The following is a 23,324-nucleotide window of genomic DNA, read 5'->3' as shown; positions in this document are numbered from 1 at the left end:
GCAAGTGAATGGCTCTTCCATGTGATGCAATGTTCTGAAGTCATCCAAGTGTTACAGATGCCCCCTTTCCTCAAGGATTTCCCTTCATGTCCCTCAGGTCTATGGTGTCTCAATCTCAGCTCAGTCAGTCACCTTTATCTCCACAGAAGTGACATGAACAAAGCAAATTGCTGTATGAACATGGTGGTTGGACAATGCATATGTAAGATTTGCATCAGAGGATCATACAATGTGGCCTCATGGGTATAGATTTTGGAAAGTTTTTTTATTCCCCTGATGCTACTGCACTGAAGTCTGTTCTTTGTGGTTTTAAATGTGACCTGCCTTGGAGCCATTCCAACCAAATGCACAGTTTAATGGTCTCCATGTAATTGCTGTCAGGTTTGGGTGTGGGTTACAGTTTAAGTAATTGTCCGGAACCTTAGCCTTTACCGCCAGCCTGCATTGTTAACTCGTAATCGCGTTTATGGCTAAACATTCCTCCTATATTAGTTCACGCACTCCACCTGCATGATGCAGAGCAATAGACCTAGTTTTCACTTGGTGACTCTTGAAATGTCTGCGAGACAGCCATGACTGTGCGATGTTACAGATGTGTGCCTAGCCTCATGATGCCGGCCTATTACCTGTGAGGACACTAGTTTGCACCTGAAGGTCTGGCTTGTGTGGCTTGACATAATACTTGTCTCAGAAGGGAAATCGCCATGGCTTTCTGACTGTGACAGTGCCATCAGTGACCTAGGCTTCCTCATGTATATCTTAATCTGCTAAAGTGAAAACGTGGAGGACTGTAATAGGATCAGAGCGAAGCTCCAGTACATCTGCTGAGTGGCCTGTGGTATAAACAAAGGTACTAAGTAATCCTTAAATGCTGTTTCGAGACTGACTGGGCCACGTCACTCACAGATGCCAAGGCAATGCTTATTCGGGATAGAATTAGTAGTCACATGGAAAAATATCGGTTGATAAGGAAGAGCCAGCATGGATTTCTTAAGGGGAAATCACGTTTAACTAACTTGCTGGAGATTTTTAAGAGGTTACAGAAAAGGTCGTTGAGGGTAATGCTGTTGATGTGATGTACATGTACTTTCAAAAGGCATTTGACACAGTGTCACACAGCAGACTTGTAAGAAAAGTTATTACCCATGGAATAAAAGGGGCAGCAGCAATATGGATACAAAATTGGCTGAAAAATAGGAAGCAGAGAGTAATGGTCAATGGATATTTTTCAGGCTGGAGGAAGATTTGTAGTGCAGTTCCCCGTGGGTCGCTATTGAGATCCTTGCTTTTCCTGATATATCTTAATGATCTAGGTCTTGATGTGCAGGGGACAATTTCAAAGTTTGCAGATGATATGAAGCTTGGGAGTGTTTGTGAACTGCAGGGAGGATGGTGTGGAACGTCAAGAGGGACATAAACAAGTTGGTGGAGTGGGCAGAGAGGTGGCAGATGAAGTTCAATGTGGAGAAGTGTGAGGTGATGCATTTTGGTAGGAAGAACATGTACAAACAATATAAAATAAGGGGTGAAATTTTGAAGGGGGTGCAGGAGCAGAAAGACTTCGGTGTACATGTGCATAGATCATTGAAGGTGGCAGGACAGGTGGAGAGAGCAGTTAATAAAGCATATGGTATCCATAAGACATAGGAGCAGAAATTAGGCCATTAGGCCCATCGAATCTGCTCCGCCATTCAATCATGGCTGATAAGTTTCTCAACCCCATTCTCCTGCCTTCTCCCCCTAACCTTTGATCCCCTTACCAATCAAGAACCTATCTATCTCGGTCTTAAAAACACTCAATGACCTGGCATCCACAGCCTTCTGTGGCAATGAATTCCATAGATTCACCACTCTCTGGCTAAAGAAGTTTCTCCTCATCTCTGTTCTAAAAGGTCTTCCCTTTACTCTGAGGCTGTGCCCTTGGGTCCTAGTCTCTCCTAATGGAAACATCTTCCCCAAGTCCACTCTATCCAGGCCTTTCAGTATTCTGTAAGTTTCAATCAGATCCCCCCTCATCCTTCTAAACTCCATTGAGTATAGTCCCGGAGTCTTCAAACGTTCCTCATATGTTAAGCCTTTCATTCCTGGGATCGTTCTCGTGAACCTCCTCTGGACCCTCTCCAGGGCCAGAACATCCTTCCTGAGATACGGGGCCCAAAATTGCTCACAATATTCTAAATGTGGTCTGACCAGAGCCTTATAAAGCCTCAGCAGCACATCCCTGCTTTTATATTCTAGTCCTCTCGAAATAAATGCCAACATTGCATTTGCCTTCCTAACTACCGACTCAACCTGCAAGTTAACCTTAAGAGAATCCTGAACTAGGACTCCCAGGTTCCTTTGTACTCCAGATTTCTGAATTCTCTCCCTATTTAGAAAATAGTCTATGCCTTTATTCTTCCTACCAAAGTGCATGACCTCACACTTCCCCACGTTGTATTCCATCTGCCACTTCTTTGCCCATTCTCCTAACCTGTCCAAATCCTTCTGTAGTCTCCCCGCCTCCTCAATACTACCCGTCTCTCCACCTATCTTTGTATCATCTGCAAACTTAGCCAGGATGCCCTCAGTTCCTTCATCTAGATCATTAATTTATAAAGTGAAAAGTTGTGGTCCCAACACTGACCCCTGCGGAACTCCACTAGTCACCGGCCGCCATCCTGAGAAGGACCCCCTTATCCCCACTCTCTGCCTCCTGCCAGACAGCCAATCTTCTATCCATGCTAATACCTTGCCTCTAACACCATGGACTCTTATCTTACTGAGCAGCCTCCTGTGCGGCACCTTGTCAAAAGCCTTCTGGAAGTCCAAGTAGATAACATCCATTGGCTCTCCTTTGTCTAACCTACTGGATACCTCCTCAAAGAATTCTAACAGATTTGTCAGGCATGACCTCCCCTTGATGAAACCATGCTGACTTTGCCCTATTTTACCATGCACTTCCAAGTATTCTGAAATCTCATCCTTAATAATGGACTCTAAAATCTTACTAACGACCGAGGTCAGGCTAATTGGCCTGTAATTTCCCGTCTTTTGCTTCACTCCCTTCTTAAACAGGGAGGTTACATTAGCGATTTTCCAGTCCTCTGGAACCCTCCCTGACTCGAGTGATTCCTGAAAGATCACCACTAATGCCTCCACTATCTCTTCAGCTATCTCCTTCAAAACTCTGGGGGGTAATCCATCTGGTCCAGGTGATTTACCAACCTTCAGACCTTTCAGTTTTCCTAGCACCTTCTTCTTGGTAATGGCCACCATGCTTACCTCTGCCCCCCCCCGACTCTCTTGAACTTTGTGGATGTTACTCGTGTCTTCCACCGTGAAGACTGTCGCAAAGTACCTATTCAGTTCCTTCGCCCTTTTTTTGTTCACCACTACTACTTCTCCAGCGTCATTTTCCAGTGGCCCAATGTCCACTTTTGCCTCTCTCTTACCCTTTATATATCTAAAAAAGACTCTTGCAATCTTCTTTTATATTACTGGCTAGTTTACCCTCATATTTAATCTTCTCTTTCCTTATTTCTTTTTTAGTTGTCCTCTGTTGGTCATTGTAGGCTTCCCAATACTCTGGTTTCCCACTGCTCTTTGCCACATTGTATGCTTTCTCTTTAGCTTTTATGCTGTCCCTGACTTCCCTTGTCAGCCGCGGTTGCCTTGTCTCCCTTTAGTATGCTTCTTCCTCCTAGGGGTGAATTTTTGCTGTGTCTCCCAAAATACTCCTAGAAACTCCTGCCATTGCTGTTCCACTGTCTTTCTTGCTAGGCTCAAGTCCCAGTCAATTCTGGCCAGCTCCTCCCTCATGCCTCTGTAGTTGCCTTTATTCCACTGTTACATCTGATTCCAGCTTTTTCCTCTCAAATTTTAGGGTAAATTCTATCATACTATGGTCACTTCCTCCTAAGAGTTCCTTCACCTTAAGCTCCCTTATCAAATCTGCCTCATTACACATCACTAAATCTAGAATTGCCTGTTCCTTAGTGGGCTCCAAGAAGCCATCTCGTAGACATTCCACAAATTCCTTTTCTTGGGATCCACTACCAACCTGATTTTCCGAGTCTACCTGCATATTGGAATCCCCATGATCACTGTAACCTTGCCTTTCTTACATGCCTTTTCTATCTCCTGGTGTATCTTGTGCCCCACATCCTGACTACCACATAACTCCCATTATGGTTTTTTTACCTTTGCGATTCCTCAACTCTACCCACGCAGATTCTACATCATCTGACCCTATGTCATTTCTTGCTATCGATTTAATTTCATTTCTTACTAACAAAGCAACCCCACCCCCTATGCCAACCTGCTTATCTTTTCGATAGGATGTATATCCTTGGATATTTAGCTCCCAGTCCTGATCCCCTTGCAGCCATGTCTCCATGATGCCCACCACATCATACCTGCCAATTTCAATCTGTGCCACAAGCTCATTGACCTTATTTCATATACTGCGTGCATCCTGGGCTTTAGTAACAGGGGCATTGAGTACAAGGGCAGGAAGGTTATGCTGAATTTATATAAGACACTTGTTAGACCTCGGCTGGAGTATTGTGTACAGTTCTGGGTGCCTCATTATAGGAAAGATGTGAACACATTAGGGAAAGTGCAGAAGAGGTTTACAAGGATGGTTCCAGGGATGAGAAACTTCAGCTATGAGGGTAGATTGGAGAGGTCTGGGACTGCTCTCCTTGGAGAGAAGAAGGCTGAGAAGAGATTTGATAGAGATGTTCAAAAGCATGAGGGGTCTAGACAGAGTAGATAGGGAGAAGCTGTTCCTGCTCGTAAAAGGATCAAGAATGAAAGAGCATAGATTTAAAATGATTTGCAAAAGAAGCAGATGTGTCGAGAGAAAAAGCTTTTTCACACAACGAGTGGTTCGGGCCTGAAATGCATTGCCGTAAAGAGTGGTGGAGGCAGGTTCATTCGAGGCATTGAAGGGGGCACTAGATGATTATTTGGATAGAAACAATGTGCAAGGGTAAGGGAAAAAGGCCGGGCAATGGCACTGGGTCATAATGCTCAATTGGAGAGCCAGTGCAGACATGATGGGCCGAATGGCCTCCTGTGCAGTTGTGATTCTGTGAATTGAACTTGGGAAGCTCCCAATGAAGGCTGAGTCATGAGTACTTGTCAATGATCAGACGATGGTCCTGCTGAAGCACTTTCTGTCTACACAAAGGTAACCTGACTCGCAGTCTCACATCCGTAATGTAGAACGACAGATCACAGCATCTTGAAAAGCGATCTCGTCCTAGGGTCTCAGTAAATGAATGAGGCCTAAACATTATTCATGCATCAGAGATGGCCTTTGGAGAGATGCTGTTGTCCAGAGTTAGATCGGTCCTCAGACAGTAAAGCGATAACCAGTGATTGATAATTGTCCTCCTCGAGAGACTTACAACACTCCAGGCATACTGCCATGAATGTATTGATGTTTGCAGTGGCATTCCTGCCTCTTGAAGGCTGCCATAGGCAGTGAAATATTGGTGTGATGCTTGAAAGGCCTGCATCATGTGTACTTGCTGCAAATTGAGCACTGGTGAAATTCTTATCCTATTACAGAAGGGCCACAGGCTCTATAGGCTGCCTAGCCTTCCAAGGATGAGGCCATCCTTACACAAGATTTTGACTACATGTCTGAGATTCATATCCTTCATTGAGATGTTGAAGATTATAAAGAACGTGTTGATGTTTACCCTGCATTGACAGGAGAGGAGAAATGCGCTCATATGAGCCAGTCTTCTTTATCGCCCTGGAACCTTGTCACTATAAGGGTCTCACGACACATCTGCCTGGTCTGGCTCATGCAATGGCCTCTTCCTTTGGGAAGTCATCCTCTTCAATGTCATCCCTTTCAGCGTCCTCCTTATCGGAGGAGATGTGCAGCTCCTCAACACCCATTTGGAGCGCAGCAAACCACGACAATGCAGGACGCCCTCTGGGGAGAGCACTGGAGAGCACTGCCTGATTGGAAACAAAAACAGAATTACCTGGAAAAACTCAGCAGGTCTGGCAGCATCGGCGGAGAAGAAAAGAGTGACGTTTTGAGTCCTCATGACCCTTCAACAGGGTCCAGGAGAGAAATGGAAAGCAATGAAGGTGAACAAGGCAAAAGAGAGATACAGAAATCTTGTCGCAGAGATGAACAGAACTTCTTCAAGGTAGGCATTTCTTGAAGAGCAGTGGCAGTCAATTAAACACAGAGATAAAAACAAAAAACTGCGGATGCTGGAAATCCAAAACAAAAACAGAATTACCTGGAAAAACTCAGCAGATCTGGCAGCATCGGCGGAGAAGAAAAGAGTTGACGTTTCGAGTCCTCATGATCCTTCAACAGAACTGCCTGATTGGTCCAGACTTCAACATGCCAATGGCCTGCTTAATTAAGGAGCATGTTGCAGAATGAGCCACATTGTACCTCTCCTCTGAAGTGCTCTGAGCACTCTGTGGCCGCCGAATGGGGTCATGCGCCATGTCTTTTGAAGGTAGCTTTTATCACAGATGACCCAACCCTAAATGTGCTGAGGGCCCTCCACGATCTGTGGCACCTGAGAGTGCCTCCAGATGTAAGAGTCCTGCGAGCTCCCGGGGTACTTCGCACAAACCTGCATAACCTGCTTTCAGTGATGATGGATCAGCTGCACATTGAGAGAATGGAAGTATTTTGTATTGATAAATTTTACTGCCAGAGAGCTGTTAAGATCACGTCTGCAGCCGATGGCACCCTGCACTTGTGGGAAGCCGGAGATCACTACAAATCCCACTTTTCTGGCAGCCTGGCTGGCTCCACCCAGGAAGAACTGTATGTATTTGTGTGCCTTATTGAAAAGGGCATCGGTGACCTTATGCATTTATGAGCAGAGGATGTGATACTCTGCAAAGGTCCCCAGTGGAGCCCCGGAATGAGCTGCTTGCAAAGAAGTTGGTATGGCGGTCACATTTAGAGCCACTGGCAGTGAATGGCCTCCCAGTCTCTGAAGCATCAGATTCTCTCAAAGAAGGTGCAAGATGTGAGCCACCATATCCCTTGACAAGTGAAGGTGTCTTCGGCACCATTTTTCACTCATCTCCAAGTATGAGAGACATCTTCAGTGCACCCTGGGTTGCGCCAAACACCTCCGTGTAATTGATCTCTCCTCCTCAGCTTCTGGGTCTTCATTGGGCCCCATGGCCCATGTACCTCAAGGCAAGACTCTTCCCTTTGTCCTGCCTGACAGCAAGGGGCCCTTTTTCTCCTGCTCAGTTGCCTTGAAGAAGGCAGCGTTGCCTGCTGCCTGCGTTCTGCACTCCTTCTTGTGTCTGTGGAAAAATAGATGAGAGACATGATCGCACCTTACCCTGAAATGATCACCTTCCATCACCAAGCTAAGGAAGTCATTGTGAAGGTCTCGGGCTGCACTCATTCCAGATATTCCATTCCCAGGTCCTCCCTTGCAGCTGAAGCACATCCTGAAGGATCACAGGTAGCTGAGCTTCCCCCCAACCTACCCCCTCCCCTCCACCCCCAACCATTCCACCCCCAACCCTCAACCTCCACCCCCAACCCTCAACCCCTCCACCCCCAACCCTCAACCCCTCCACCCCCAACCCCCTACCCCTCCACCCCCAACCCTCTACCCCTCCACCCCCAAACCCCAACCCCCTATCCCTCCACCCCCAACCCCCAACCCCCACAGGCATGACAGCGCATTCACAAGAGGGATTGGATCTGGATGAGTACAGCCATATGCTATCAACCCAAGACAGGACATTGTCAGACTACCTCCTTTGGAGTACACTAGAGCCCGGCCTTGCACTAATGTAATGACTGCAATCATTGAGCCATGTAAGCCCTGCACATCCCAACTGCAATGTGTAGGGTTGTCTGGGGCACATTGCAAATGTACTGTAGCCATGACCCCTTAATAGTTTGATCCTTCTGACCTTTTCACATTCCTCTATGAGGGTCTAATGATCAATCACACCAAATCAAAATTTGCCCCAAGCCCTGATGGATTCTAACAAGAATGTGCATCATGAGTTAAGGTGCCCAAATCCTTCAATTGGCATTTGAGTCTTCCTAACATATCTCAGCTAAGCCTTGATCTCCATGTCCTGAACCAGTAATTATTAGGGTGCCCCTCAATCAGCCCAAAAACCCTCAGACCCCTCCCCTGGTGATTTTTTCTAAGGTTATTTTCTAACTGCACCACTCCATCGGGCTTTTGAGATGGTGAAGCTCCCATTCTATTTCGAGACAAGCTTCCAACCCCTTCCTGTTACCATCCAAGTCCCTCCTATTGTTCTTGATGCTCATCATGTGCAAGTTTCACTCCCTCCAATCACTCTCCTGCCTCCCTCTTTAACCCTGGAGCCCATCGTCATTGTAACTACTTCCCCCTGAACGTTTTTCTGTCGATGTCCCCATGCCCCATGTTGACCTCGCCCCTCTCCATCTTGAGGCCCTGTGCGCAGTGACCTACCAAGACTACTCCCCCCCAACCCCCATGAGACTATCGTCTATCCCCCTCTTACTTACCAGTTCACCAAATACAGGCTGCAGATGCCTCCCCTCTCTGTGACAGTGCCATCTGCTGCCCAGTGACAAGCCACCAATCCCCAGGACCCAAATGTGTGAGGGCTGACCATGCCCTGCATACCATGTTGTGCACAACCGACACTACAGACAGGCCTCCCCCTCCCTGGACTGGAACCAAGACATGCGTGGCAGGCATAGCCATGCAGCATGGTCTGCACTGCCCCAGAATTGCCTTTAAATTCTGGCCCCCACACTGTGCTGCGCATTGCCCCAGGACTGACTCACACTTATCTCCCCTCTTCCTTTAAACCTTCCCCAGTCATGTGTTTCTATCAACCCCTCCCTTCCTGTGCTCGGTCACCACCCCCTCTCCAGTCATGCCTTCCAGCACTTCCCTTGCCTCGGTCCAGTCAAACCCCACCTCCCCAAGTCAAGCATCTGCCTTCCACCCCTTCCCTTGCCTCTGTCCAGTCAATTCCCCCTGCTCCCCCCCAGTCATGCATCTGCCTTCCACCCCTTCTATTCCCACTGGTCTTGCCTGAGCAGACTTAGCACTGAGTCGGAGCAGCCATGAGAGCAGTGCAGTGAAAGGTAGGTGAACACTGCATGTACAAACCTCGAGGCCGCGAGTGAAGTGCAGGTGGCCAGGTTCACGTCATTTATATCTGGTTGTGAATCAGACCAGTCTAATTATCCGCTAGCAGGGCAATTAGATTTTGGAGTGCAAACGCGATTCTGGTGAGCTGGGTTTTTAATGAGCATTCATGAGATGCAAAGGGATGCAATTGCGTTTCCTGACGTGGAACAGTGGGAAACTCGACCCGCCATGAAAGTCAGGAGGGGAAAATTCCAACTTATTTCCCCAACAGCAGAAAGTTGACTTTTGCCATTGCGCCAAATTTTGTGCCCCCACCCGCCACAATTCCCGCCACTGGCAGGAGCAGAAAATCCAGCCCAATGATTGCTCTTCTACATGAACTCCACTTTCCTGCACTTTCCTCACATCTCTAATTCCCTTAGTATCCAGAAATCTATTGTCCTCTGTTTTAAGGAGTGTCTTAAAGGAATAGAGAGGGAGGGAAGACCTAGGGAGTCATATCAGCTCAAGCCCTAATACCCAATGACCCTGGCCAGGCAAATGAATAAAGAGGGCCAGTATTGATGGTTTGCTGATGGCAATGTAATTCCATCAACATTAGTTGAGACTGATAAAGTCATCATGCATGATAAGATTAATCATTTTTGCAGAATGTATGCCAGCAGCACAAAGGATGTCTGTTCAGATAATTTTCTGACATCAAGTAGCAAGACCTCTTTTACAGTTTTTGATGTTAAACTAAAGCAATGACTAATGCTTTGAAGTGTAGGGTTGTACAGATGTTCATCCCAGAACTGACACATAGCTGAAAACTCAACCTAATAATCTTGATGGACTATAACTAGTTGTGCCAGAACCCAACTTGTCATGTGGAAGTGTAGCTATTGTACAGACTTGCTTTTTGTAGCCCTGGGACTGAGATTTTATTGAGGTTTACAGTGCAGGTTGAGGCCATCTGACAGACTTAGAATCGTAAAATAATATAGCACAGAAGGAGGCTATTTGGCCCATTGAACCTGTGTTGGCTCTTTGAAAGAGCTCTTTGCATGTAACCTGCATTTTTTCCTCCTTGGATTAATTTTAATTCTACTCACCCAGTGGGGAGGGGCCAGGTGAGCTGTTAAAGGTGAGCAGGTTACTCCCCACTCAAAACATGATCCTTTCACGCCACTTCCCATATTAACCTGCACGCAAGAGCCTCATGAATTTATGAAATTGCAGGTCCTATTGCGTGAAAATTACCCCAATTCCATTTTAGCTGAGGCCTGAACTGGGAAACTGCCTGGCTGAAGCAGGTCTGTAACTATTCTGAAGACAGAAGAGCCCCTCTAAGGTAAAAGTTAGACTTACCTTTGTGAGGCTGAGAGGATAAAATATTTATCCAATCCTACTTTAATCTGCTTCAACTACTCCCTCTGGCAAGTCATTCCATGCTGTAATAATTCTCCCTCGATCTCTGTAAAGGAATTTCCTCCCTCCTCTCTAAATATTTTGACAATGAGAGAGAATGTGCAAGCAAAGTCTTGATTCACATGATAGCAGCTGAGAATCATTTCGAAGTAAATTAACGAGTGCCCCTGGAGAATGCACATTTAAATGGTTTGAGATGTGAGGGTTCCATCAGTGGCACCATGACATCTACATTAAGGAATGATTTAAAAGAGACTTTTCAAATGTGATTTTTCTCTGTGGCAAATAAGCTAATCCATAAAGTGCTCAGAAAATACTTGCATTATCGGGTCATGAAGTCATGGCGCAGAAGGAAGCCTTTCGGCCTATCGAGTCCATGCCAGCTAACAGCAATCCAGTCTGTCCCACTCTCCCACTCGGACCTGTAGCCTAGTAAGTTTGTTTCCTTCAAGTGCCCATCCAATTTCCTTTTAAAATCATTGTTTCTGCATTCACCACCCTCGTGGGCAGTGAGCTCTAGGCCATTACCACTCACTGTGTGAAAAAGTTCTTCCTCGCATTCCCCCTGCATCCCTTGCCCAAAATCTTAAATCTGTGTCCCCATGTCCTTGTAAATCCACTAATGGGAAGAGGTTTTCTTTGTCTACTTTATCTAAACCTGTCATAATTTTATGCACCTCTATCAAATCTCCTAAGAATGAAGAAGATCTCAGAGAGTTTGTAATCTATGTTTAAAGTTCTACCAATAATTACTGCAACATAGGGGAGGATTTTTCTGTTGTTGGATGGGCTCAGCGGACGGACGGGGGTGGTTGGGAAGTTGACCATCGCTTGCAATTGGGGCTGGACCAATTAAGGCCTGCCCAGCGTGAAACTCAGTGCTGCTTGTGTTGCTGGGGGGGTGTGGCAGGGAGGAGTGCGAGCACGAACTTCACACGGGTGCACACTGGAAAAGCTCCCTGAGACACAGAGTTGCCTTAGGGAGACGAAAAGCTTAAAACATCAAAGATAAAGATTTTAAAAATGTTATAGAACATGTCCCTCATGAGCAGGGACATGTTATAAATGAAATTTAAAAATTTTTATTTTATTTTTATTTGTTGTTGGAAACCTCATCCTGCCTGTGGATGAGGTTTCCTAAAAAATGCAAAGGCTGCTTGGCCTTTTTGCCTGCCCGTCAAAAAAATTTGTTTCTTTTACGTTCTTAATGGCCTTAACCGGCCTTTTAATCGTCGGCGCTGCTGACTCCGGCATGTGCCTGCTGACCAAAATATCGTGCGAGTGTGCGATGATGTCAGGACGCTCGCCCAGCGTCATCGCGCGTCATTTTACACTCGGTTGGGTCAGGCATGTGCCCACCTGATGAGCTAATATTCAGGCCATAGGCTGAAAAGCACTTTTAGTCTGTGTGAATTGCTGTGCTAACCATTGTATTCTCCTGAACTTCTATTAACGGTAAAAATAGTTCAGGAGTGATGAATTATTTTAAATGGCAATTTTTGTGTTTGTTACTATTTTTTCTGTTCCCAACTATTTGTTTACTGTTTGTGGGCCTTACCTGCCAGGATTATAACTCTGGCTCATTCCCTGAGAAAAACAGATTTTCAGTTCATGGAGGTCAGGGTTGAGGTAAATCCAATTTACTTAGCTGTTCAAATGAATTAATTGTTCATCTATATTTAACTCTACTTATTCTATTTGCTAGTTTGAAATTGCAGCTGTTGATTCAGACATTCAGCGAGAGTTTGGACGACAAAGAAACCACTTGGAAAAAAGCATTGCAACACTACAGAAAAAGCTATTGAAGGACACAGAGATTCACCGTGCTGACAATGTCCATATTATGCAGGTAGGAGATTCAGCAACAACAACATATATTTATATAGCATCTCTATAGCACCTTTTGTCAGCTGTGGCTCAGTGGGTAGCATTTTCGCCTCTGAGTCATAAAGTTCTGAGCTCAAGTCTCACTCCAGGGCATGATCACAAAAATCAATGCTGACTCTTTTACTGAGAGAGTACAGCATGGTCGGAGATGCTGTCCTTCGGACGAGATATTAAACCGAGGCCCTTGCCTCCTGGATGGGTGGATATAAAAGATCCCATGGCATTTTTTTGAAGAAGAACAGGAAGTTAGTCCCTGTGTGTTGGCCAGTATTTATCCCTCAACATCACAAAAACAGATTATCTGGTCGTTATCACATTGCTGTTCGTGAGAGTTAGCTGTGCAAAACTTGGCTGCCACATTTCCTATGTTACAACAGTGACTAGATTTCAAAAGTACTTCATTGGCTGTAAAGCACTTTGAGATGCCCTGTAGCTATATAAATGTAAGTCTTTCTTTCTTTCTAATAAACCGTCCCAAGGGGCTTCACAGCAGCATTATATTATGACACTGAGCCACATAAGGAGATATTAGGGCAGATGAGCAAAAGCTTGGTCAAAGAGATCGGATTTAAGGAATTTTAAAGGAGGAAATAGAGGTCGAGTGGCAGAGGCGTTTAGGGAGAGATTTCCAGAGCTGAGGGCCTAGGCAGCTGAAGTTATGGCCACCAAAGGTGGAGCAATTAAAATCAAGGATTCTCAAGAAGCCAGAATTAGAGGAGCATAGATATCCAGGAAGGTTGGAGGGCTGGAGGAGATTACAGGAGTAGGGGATGGCTAGGACGTGGACAGGTTTGAAAACAAAGATGGGAATTTTAAAGTTGAGGTGCTGCCAGAAGGGTTGCCAATTGTGATTAAATGTATTCTGGGGATTTCTTCACATAACTTGCCCTCACGCTCCAGCCATTAGTCAGCCAACGCATCCATCCTTGTGATGTACTGCCTTCCTATGCCAATTGGAAAGCAAAAAGACTTAATATCCAATTAGATAATGCTTTTTTCCCATTTTCAATATCTTTATATCTGGTAAAGTGAAATATTCTAAGAAAATTATGAAAAGAAAACTATCTTTTTTAATGTCCCTATGATATTTCTTCAGAATTGCATACAGCAGTGTCCTGGAGATTGATCTTCAATTCCTGGAGACTCCAGGCCAATCCTGGAGGGTTGGCAACCCTAGCTGCCAGTGCATGTCAGTGAGCATAGAGGTGCACAGAGCATAGAGGTGATGGGTGAACAGGATTTGGTGTGTTTAGGAGAGCAGAGTTTGGGATAACCTTAAGTTTACAGAGGATAGAGAATGGGAGATGTGCCATGAGTGCTTTAGAATAGTCAAATCTGGAAGTAATAAAGACCTAGATAAGCGTGTCAGCAGCAGAAGAGCCAAGGCAAGGGAAGAGTTGGGCCATATTACAGAGGTGGGAATAGGAGGTCTTAATGTGGTTGAAAACTTTTTTCGGGGTCACATATGACGCCGAAGTAATACCCTCCGAAAAGTTCAGTTCATCTAAAACTCTGCTGCCTGTATCCCATCCTGCACCATCCTATTCACTCATTACCCCTGCCCTTACTGACTTTTATTGCATTCCCAAGTCTTCAAATTTAAAACTCTTACCCTTATGTTAAAACCCTTTCATTTTCTTGTCCTTCCCTATCTCAAAAAGCTCTCCCAGCCCGCCAACCTTTCCAAACGCTTTGCACTTGTGACACAGCCTTTTGCATAATATCCACTCTCTGCCCCTTCATTGAACAACATGTTCTGGATTCTCTTCCTAAACCTCTCTGTACTTCCGCCTCTCATTCCTTTTCTATGGGCCTTCTTAAATCCACCTCTTTGTTCAAACTTCTGATCACTTCTAATTTCTCCTCCTATGTTCCTGCATCCATTTTAATCTGATTATGCCTCTGTGAAGCACCTTGAGGTTTAGGCACTTTTTTCTATTTAAATGCAAGCTGTTGTGTAAGATGGCAACCAAAGAGAGATGGTGACAGAAGCACCTGAAAGTAGACTGGATTTTTAGTTTATTTCTATACAAACCATAACATTTTGTAAAGATGGAAGATCATTCTAAATGACATGATTATTACCATTACTACTCACCATTAGTACGGTCTCTTATAACTTAACCAGAGATAAGAAATGACTGGCAACTTAAGCTCATGCATGAAACTTTAAACCAGGTGTTGTTGCACATTGGGTTTCGTCATCTAGTTCTTCCTTCTGCTTTGAGGCACAGGGTATAGTAATCATTTCTCTGCACTCTTGCTCTTTTTTGTTTAATAACCCATTAAACCAATTTCTAATCCAAGTTATTTTCCTCTCTCAGGAAAATGTTGCTCTGATTAAGGAGATTAATGACCTGCGGCATGAATTGAAGGTTTCTCGAATCAAGATACATGACCTGGAAGTAGCTCTTGGAGCCAGTAAGAAGAACAAGAAACCATGTGCTGTTGAATTTAAAGGTAAAAGCATTTAAATATCATCAGTAATTTTTAAATAAAGCAGAAAAAGAAAGCTTGGAATATGCAATATGTTTATTCCACGTGTATGATCCTTATGAACCAATCTTGGGGCCTTTATTGATTTAGAATCATCGCTACCAGTTTTCAAACAGACAAATTGTACTTCAAAAACAAACGAACAACACCTTACGAAATTTAGGAAAAACTTTGGGGCAGTTTTCCTGGTCTTGCACCTGGAGGTTTTGAATTTCCTAGGCAAAGTGAGTACAGAAAAAGCAGGCAGAGAAGAGCTTACACCAATGGGAGAGGCCAACACAACTTCCTGCCTATTAACTCAAATGAACAGAAAATTGGACAGGTTCCCTTATGTTTTTACTTCTTTTATTATTCGTTCATGGGATGTGGGCATTGCTGGCTCAGCCAGAGAACATTGAAGAGTCCACCACATTGCTGTGGGTCTGGAGTCACACCCATCTGATGTGCATCTGCTTCTCTGCGGTCACTTTTCCTGACTAGAAAATTCTTTGTGAATTTGTTTCTTTTTCATATGCTTAAGATATTGGGGCTGAATCTCCATGGGAATTCACCTGATCGTTGATCATCCATTTTAATGATGCCGTTTTTCCAAGGATTCCATTTCACTCTACTAAAGTTATAGCAGACAATTGGGAGAACCCCTGTAGAAATTCCCTTCCACTGTATCCTACAAAGTCTGGGACTATGCTTTTACTAACATATACCAGGCTTTTTTTTTTAGAAGAGTAACTGACACAATGGGTAGATTTTAACTGGCAGGGGTTTGAGTGGGGGGGTAGGATGCAGGTCAGTGTTGGTGAGCATTCTATTCCAGAAACTATCTTAGTTGGTGAAAGATAGTATTTCATATTTATTTACAGAGCTGCACATTACAAGCATATACCTCCTAACCCAACAATTATAGTTTTAGTCTGTGCCTGTTTATAGGAGCTAAAGTGAATGCCTGATTAATGCCCACCACCAGCATACAATATACACATTTAATATAAATTAACTGTGGGCACAGGTAGAGTCACGGGAACGGAGTTAAATGCCTGAAAAATGCCATTAGATCGCGAACCTGACATCATGTCATCCACTTTCGGATTTGTCCCAGGCGTGTTTGGAGGTGAGTGGGCAACCCCCTTACAGATATCTGGAAAGTAATTAATGAACTATTTGAATATCTTAAATTTCACTTTAACCCTGCAATTTGGCTTTAACAAGCCAGCGTACAGCACAGATTCTCCAAGCTCTCTGGATCCCACTCGGGTCCACGAGGTGAGAGCACAGAGGGAGTGCTAACTTAATTTAATTGACGTGCTAGGATGACTTTAAAGACTGAAATCACTAAGCTTGTGGACAGCCACAGTGAAAGGCTGCTGCTTGTAGGATTACTTCTCACGTTCTGAAATTACGATCTTGAGGGTCAATTTTAACCTTTTGGAGTTACTTTCAAATGCCTTGGAGTATACTCATCTTTCATCTCAAATCCTCACTGTCAACCTTCACTACAGCATGGAAGCATCTTATGTAGCAGCAGACTAGACCTCTGATGAGGAACAAGAGGAGCAGCAACAGCACCAGGAGCAACTGCAGCACCAGCTCTCTTCCTCCTCAGCCACATGCCATTCCACAGAGCAGAGGTTGAGATTCAGTTCCAAGGAGATGAGACCCCCCCCCCCCCCGCCCCCCGCCTTCCCCCCTCCCCCCCCCAAACACAGGATCTCCAGGCAGAGGATTATCTCTCTTGACATCTACAAGCACCAGCCCCTTGAGGCTTAGGCTTTCATGGCATCTGAGGCCTCCTGGAACAAGATTTCCTTCACTATGACTGTCAAGCTGTCCATTATTGAAGGGCCATTGTCCCCACCCCAGGTCTCTGAAGAAGTTGTGCACTCTCTCCACCTGCAAGGAGTGAAATCAGAGAGCCAAATGAGTTGAAATGAATTGCGTGGTAAGAAGGGAAAGTCAATATTTATGGAGAGTGACTATGAGACATTTGAAGGCAACAGGATGAGGATGAGTGTGAATGTTGGCTGTCCAGATGCCTGAAGAGAGTGGAATGAGTGAAGCTGCAGGTGTGTTGGTCTGGGGTTGTGCAAGAGAATGCTGGGAAAGCCGGAGTGTGAGACTTGGCACCTGAAAGTGTGATGCCACTCACCTTTGCCACCACCTTGAGGTTCTGGATCCTCTTAGTTCACTGTCTCCAGGGTGGAGGGATCACAATCCTGCTGCTGACTTCTTTGGCTCTTCCATGCATGCTTCGTTTAAGAGGCTGGCCTCTTCCTCTCAACCTTTTTTTCACAAAAATATACTTTATTCATATAATTTGTAAAAATACATTACAGAAAGTGCAGTAAGATTCATCTTTTCTCCATGCAGCATGTTCCACTCTGAGGTGCCTCAATACCATTGCAATACTCTTGATATACACAAAATGCATTCCATGTCGCCCAGAAGGAAAAATCAGTTTGGACAAGTACTCTTATTTCCCAGCTTTTACTGATTTTTGTTCTATCCAGGCATTCAACCCGAGGCTTTCTACACAGTTTTTAGCTCCTCAGTGTATTATGGCTGAAAGGCCTTAGACAGCAACCTTTCCCCATTGCACCTCTGCAGCTGCTGCCCCAAGCTTTGGTGCATCCCTCAGCATGTAGTCCTGCTCAGGATGAACCGCCACAAAAACCATTGCATCTCTCTCCAGACCCTCTTTGCAAAGACACATTTCAGAAGGAGTTAGATGATGGTCTCTTCCCCTCCACAACCATCTTGAGGGCAACATGCAGAGGGAAATGAGACTCCAGGCATGTAGGAAGGATCTGACAGGGAGGGCCCTTCTCATCACCAGCCAAGCCAAGCTCCTCCTCTCATCCTTGGGAAACAAATTTCCCTATGCTGCAATACCTCTGATTCAGCAGCAGAATCTCCAAGTATGTCTGAGAGACCTGGGAGACAGCCTTCCCAGGTCTCGTCTCCATTCTTATGGTTGCTGCAACCTCAGGAATCCATATCCAGGTCAACCATTCTGACCTATGCCGAGGTCCATTTAATTGAAAATCCTCCCTTTGACAGATTCGGCGTGTCATCTCACCTGCCAACTCTGATTCATCAAGAAAACTCAAAGCGGGATGCTAATGCAAAGAACCATGTTAAGGAGGTACAGCAAAGCCGGCTACAAATTCTAACAGGTTACTGACCTACTATAGGTCCTGCCATTTTGGCTGAGAATATGATTTGAAAATTCTGCCTAATCTTAGCTGCACCAACAGGAAGTTATTCCCAATTTTTATCTGCAGTTTGACACTTGCGTAGTTTTCCCATTATGTGAATGTCCAAGAGTGTGCCTGTACTAGGTCACCAGACACTCATATCAACATTTTGTAAATTACTGCCTTGAATCATTTGGAAAACATATATGTAGTATAATAGAAGCCCTGGAGTGACTTTAAGATTATAATTCTATGCAAATAAGATAAAAGCAAAATACTGCGGATGCTGGAAATCTGAAACAGAAACAAAAATAGCTGGAAAAACTCAGCAGTTAACTAGGATAGTCAAGCTGGAAGGTAGCATATGTTCTTCACTCTCACTATTTAGCATGATCCAGTCATTCTATAGAACCTGCAGTGACACCTTGCATGAATTTCAAATCCTCATCCAAAATTGCTATTGTAGAGGAGCTAAAAGGAGTAACCCATTTCCCTTTACAAATGTTGTTTAACGTTGACTACATTGTATCTGTATTTGAGCTATCTTAATTGCCCCCAAAAATGAGATGGCATTCATTGAAAGATAAATAACTACTTAGTCAGAATTAAAAGGTAGATGAAGTAGAAAGATTCTCTATTTGATAGATCTTCTTTCCTTGAAACTAAAACACCCTCTGCTAATCAGGATCTATTTCTGCGCCTGTTTTGCTTCAAGAGAAAGCTCCTGTTTGTTTGTTCATTCTTTCTGAGATTTCAATGGAAGAGGATGGTGATGTAGATGAAATATCAATTACATCAAAGGTTCTGAAAGGCCACATTCTTTCTGTAATTTTTGTTTTGTTACCCCTATGTCTGAGGTGCTGACCAGGCTCAGTCCAGACATGGAAGCTTCTTCAGATCTGAATTGAAAAAAGATCCTGTCAGATAAGCTATCTTTCTGTAAAGTGAGCTCTCCAACATTGCACTTATTGATCAAGCATCAAAAGATTGCATACATGAATCGATCTTAATATATGAGCATGCTTAAGAATTTGTATGACATCACATTGGAAACCAAGTGGAAGTCTTAAGTACAATAGTGGTTTCAAATGTCCTACAGATACAAGGCTTGGATGAGCTGGAGGAATTTAACAAATTCCACAAGGATCATTTCCAGTCGATACAGTGCTTATAACAGCAAGACAAAAGCACGAACTCCTGAATCCTATCAAAAGCTAGTGAAACAGTCATCAGAATAATAATTTAAGAGTTTTGTTACGTCAGCCAAGTCACTCAGATATCAGAAATTAGGTTTTCAAAGCAGATGTTATTTTGTGAGCATTCTCATGCTAGGAGAAGTCTTTGTAGACATCATAGAAAACAACCTCATAGCAAGTAATACCCCCAGTGTTGACTGATAGTAATGATGCTAAGCCAACCTGCATGCTGATGTTTTTCACCTGAGAAACCTCTGATCATCCACATGGGTCAATGGATAGCACTTTCAACTCTGAGTCAAAAGGTTGAGGGTTCAAGTCCCACTCCAGAGATTTGAGCACAAAATTCTAGGCTGACATTCCAGTGTGGTATTGAGGGAGCTGCTGTGTCAGATGTGCTGCCTTTTGGATGAGACGTTAAACCAATGCTCTCTCAGATGGGCGTAAAAGATCCCATGACACTATTTCAAAGAAGAGCAGGGCAGTTATCCCTGGTGCCCAGGCCAATGCTTATCAATCAACATCACTAAAAACAAATTATATGGTCATTATTACATGCTGTTTGTTAAACCTTGCTAAGCATAAATTGACTGCTGCATTTTTAATGGGCAGAAATCCCCCCCCACCCCCCACCGTCGGGGGAGGTTGTGCGGGGTCAGGTGGGCGCGGGTGTGAACCCGATCGGCCTCCCCAATTGGGGCTGCGCCGCCATTTTACATGGGCGGGCCAATTAAGGCCTGTCCAGTGTGATGCGCACCCGAAAGCACTGTGCGCTCCCCTTTGCGGGCGTTGGGGGGATCACCTGAGTCAGGACCTGCGCTCTTTCACACGTGTGTGAAAGAGTGCAGAAATCTCCCTGAGGCACCTCCATGCCTTAGTTTAAGTTCAGAAAAATTTAATAAAGGAAACCACTTCAATACAAGGGCAAAATGCGTATATTTGTTTCTCTCTATACGGAGGAACAGTTCAATACCTGTATATTGGATAAAACCACAAATGTATCTGTTTTGTTTTCTTTTCCCAGATAATTGCTCACGGAGTGGGGCAGTCTCGCGTCTTCATTTTGACCATGAGTCAGAACAGATCATTGAACTTCAGCGACAGGAAATTAAACAACTTCGGGAGCAAATTCCGACAAAGGAAGGCCAATCTGTTGGAGTATTACCTGCTCTTACTATCTAATGAACATTTCAAATATACAAGAAGCCAGTGTGGCATGTACTTCTTTCCTCGTGTGCACACAATGAACTGTCAACACAATTCCTGATGAATTGTGCTTAATATCAAGTCAGTCAGTTTATTCCTTCCTTTCAAAAGTTGCTGGTCTGTTGAATATTCCCAATCTGTTTCAAAAAAATGACGTGACCAGTGCTTAAAGGATATATTATTCACTTTTTCATTATCTGTACTTCATTAAGCAAAATTGTTTCCCAATCAGTAGGATGCTTCACTTATTTATTCAAATTAGCTTGGTTCCTTTAAGCAAATTAGATGTTATTTTAAATAAGTTAAACCTATTTTAAGAGGACTTTATCATTTTTTGACTCAAGTCTGATGTAATCTGTGTTCTTCAAATAATCACAGGGACAGCCAGGTGCAGCACAGTAAATAATTGTGAAAGTTAGGGTCAATATTTATCAACAAATTAAAGCAACTGGAGATTGCATGTGTTAAAGGTTCTGTGTTGTACCTGCTCAGCAGCTCCCTCTGGTGGGCTGGACTTTCACCACTGAAGTGGGGAACAAGAGCCGAGTCTGTTTCTGTATAAGGAACCCACCTCCGGTGGGAAATTGGCTGAAGTTCAGATTTTAGTGGGGTTGAACCCTTAATTGATATGGAGATGGGTTTCCTGTCCAATTAGAGCCAGTGAGAGAAAAACTCAGCAGGTCTGACAGCACCTGTGGAGAGAGAAACAGAGTTAACGTTTCGAGTCCATTTGACCCTTCTTCAGAGCTAAAGAGAAGTAGAAATATGATCAAATTTATATTGTTTAAGGGGTGGAGCAGGTGAAACTGGATAGACGGCCAGCGATAGGTGGGGCCAAAGGAGAGATTGACAAAGGTGTCATGAACTAAAGGACAAAGGGAGTGTGAGTGATAGTGGTAAGGACTAAAAAAGGTGCTGATGGTGGCATTAAGGTAAGAAAGCAGAATGTGATAATAGCAGGGCAAGGGTAAGCACTCTGGAAAGAACAACATGAACAAGTAACAGATGGCCCTTGTGGGGGTGGGGTGGTGGGAGGGGACGGTGAAGGGGATAAAAGGATAGAAAATGGGATAGAGGGGATAAAACAATGAATAAATGAATAAAACAAAAAAAAAAGATGTGAGGAAAAATAAATTTTGAAAAAGGGATTAAAAAGTGGGTGAGGATAGAGGAGAGAGTTCATGGTCTGAAGTTGTTGAAGGCTGTAAAGTGCCTAGTCAGAAGGTGAGGTGCTGTTCCTCCAGTTTGCGTTGAACTTCACTGGAACATTGCAGCAGGCCAAGGATGGACATGTGGGCATGAGAGCAGGGTGGTGTGTTGAAATGGCAAGTGACAGGGAGGTCTGGGTCATGCTTGTGGACAGACTGAAGGTGTTCTGCAAAGCAGTCACCCAGTCTGCGTTTGGCCTCTCTAATGTAGGGGAAACCGCATTGGGAGCAGCGAATGCAGTAGACTAAATTGAAGGAGGTGCAAGTGAAACACTGCTTCACCTGAAAGGAGTGTTTGGGCCCTTGGACGGTGAGAAGGGAGGAGGTAAAGGGGCAGGTATTGCACCTTCTGCGATTGTATGGGTAGGTGCAGTGGGAAGGGGTTGAGGTGATGGAGGAGTGGACCAGGGTATCCTGGATGGAATGGTCCCTACAGAATGCTGACAGTTGGGGGTGAGGGGAATGTGTGTTTGGTCGAGGCATTGTGCTGGAGTTGGTGGAAATGGCAGATGATGATCCTTTGAATGTGGAGCTGGTGGGGTGAAAAGTAAGGATGATGGGGATCCTATAGTGGTTCTGGGAGGGAGGGGAAGGTGTGAAGGCAGAGGCACAGGAGATGTGTCGGACACAGTTGAGGGCCCTGTCAACCACAGTTGGGTGGGAAACCTTAGTTAAGGAAGAAGGAAGACATGTCAGAAGCACTGTTTTGTAAAGTGGCATCATCGGAACAGATGCAACAGAGGCGAAGGAACTGAGAGAATGGGATGGAGTCCTTACAGGAAGCGAGGTGTGAGGAGCTGTAGTTGAGGTAGCTGAGGGAGTCGGTGGGCTTGTAATGAATATTGGTGGACAGTCTATCACCAGAAAAGGAGACAGAGAGGTCAAGGAAGGGAAGGGAAGTGTCGGAGATGGACCATGTGAAGGTGATAGAGGGGTAGAAATTGGAAGCAAAATTGATACATTTTTCCAGGTCCAGACGAGAGCATGAAGTGGCACCAAAACAGTCATCGATGTACCAAAAAAAGAGTTGTGGGAGGAGGCCTGAGTAGGACTGGAACAAGGAATGTTCCACATAGTCCATAAAGAGACAGGCATAACTGGGGCCCAAGCGGGTACCCATAGCCACACCTTTTATTTGGAGGAACTGAGACAAGTTTAAGGAGAAATTATTCAGTGAGAGAACAAGTTCAGCCAGGTGAAGGAGAGCGGTAGTGGCTGGGGATTGTTCGGGCCTCTGTTCAAGGAAGAAGCGGAGAGCCCTCAGACCATCCTGGCGGGGGATGGAGGTGTAGAGGGATTGAACATCCATGGTGAAGAGGAGGTGGTTAGGGCCAGGGAACTGGAAATTGTTGATATGATGTAGGGCATCAGAGGAATCGCAGATGTAGGTGGGAAGAGACTGGCAAGGGGAGAGAGAATGGAATCAAGGTAGGAAGAAATGAGTTCCGTGGGGCAGGAGCAGGCTGACACGATTGGCCTACTAGGACAGCCCTGTTTGTGGATTTTTGGGAGGAGGTAGAAGCGGGCTGTCTGGGGTCGGGACACTATGATATTGGAAGCTGTGGAGGGAAGATCTCCGGAGGAGATGAGGTCAGTTACAGAAACAATAGCTTGATT

General features: G+C 44.7%; 1 protein-coding gene across 2 annotated transcripts in view; it reads left to right on the top strand.

Annotated features, from left to right (window-relative positions):
* Positions 1 to 20,934, top strand: part of cfap57 (cilia and flagella associated protein 57) — a 97,070-nt gene extending 76,136 nt beyond the window's left edge. For both annotated transcript variants that reach the window (XM_041207580.1, XM_041207579.1), the window contains exons 20-22: positions 12,229 to 12,372; positions 14,735 to 14,870; positions 20,318 to 20,934. In XM_041207580.1, coding sequence (XP_041063514.1) covers positions 12,229 to 12,372; positions 14,735 to 14,870; positions 20,318 to 20,475 — 438 coding nt within the window. In that variant the 3' untranslated portion in view covers positions 20,476 to 20,934. The remainder of the gene's footprint in view (positions 1 to 12,228; positions 12,373 to 14,734; positions 14,871 to 20,317) is intronic.
* The last annotated feature ends 2,390 nt before the right edge of the window (positions 20,935 to 23,324 follow it).

The sequence above is a fragment of the Carcharodon carcharias genome, chromosome 16, assembly GCF_017639515.1.
Source record: "Carcharodon carcharias isolate sCarCar2 chromosome 16, sCarCar2.pri, whole genome shotgun sequence".
Taxonomy (NCBI): domain Eukaryota; kingdom Metazoa; phylum Chordata; class Chondrichthyes; order Lamniformes; family Lamnidae; genus Carcharodon; species Carcharodon carcharias.
The sequence above is the reverse complement of the archived record's forward strand: the minus strand, read 5'-3'. Positions and strand labels throughout refer to the sequence as shown.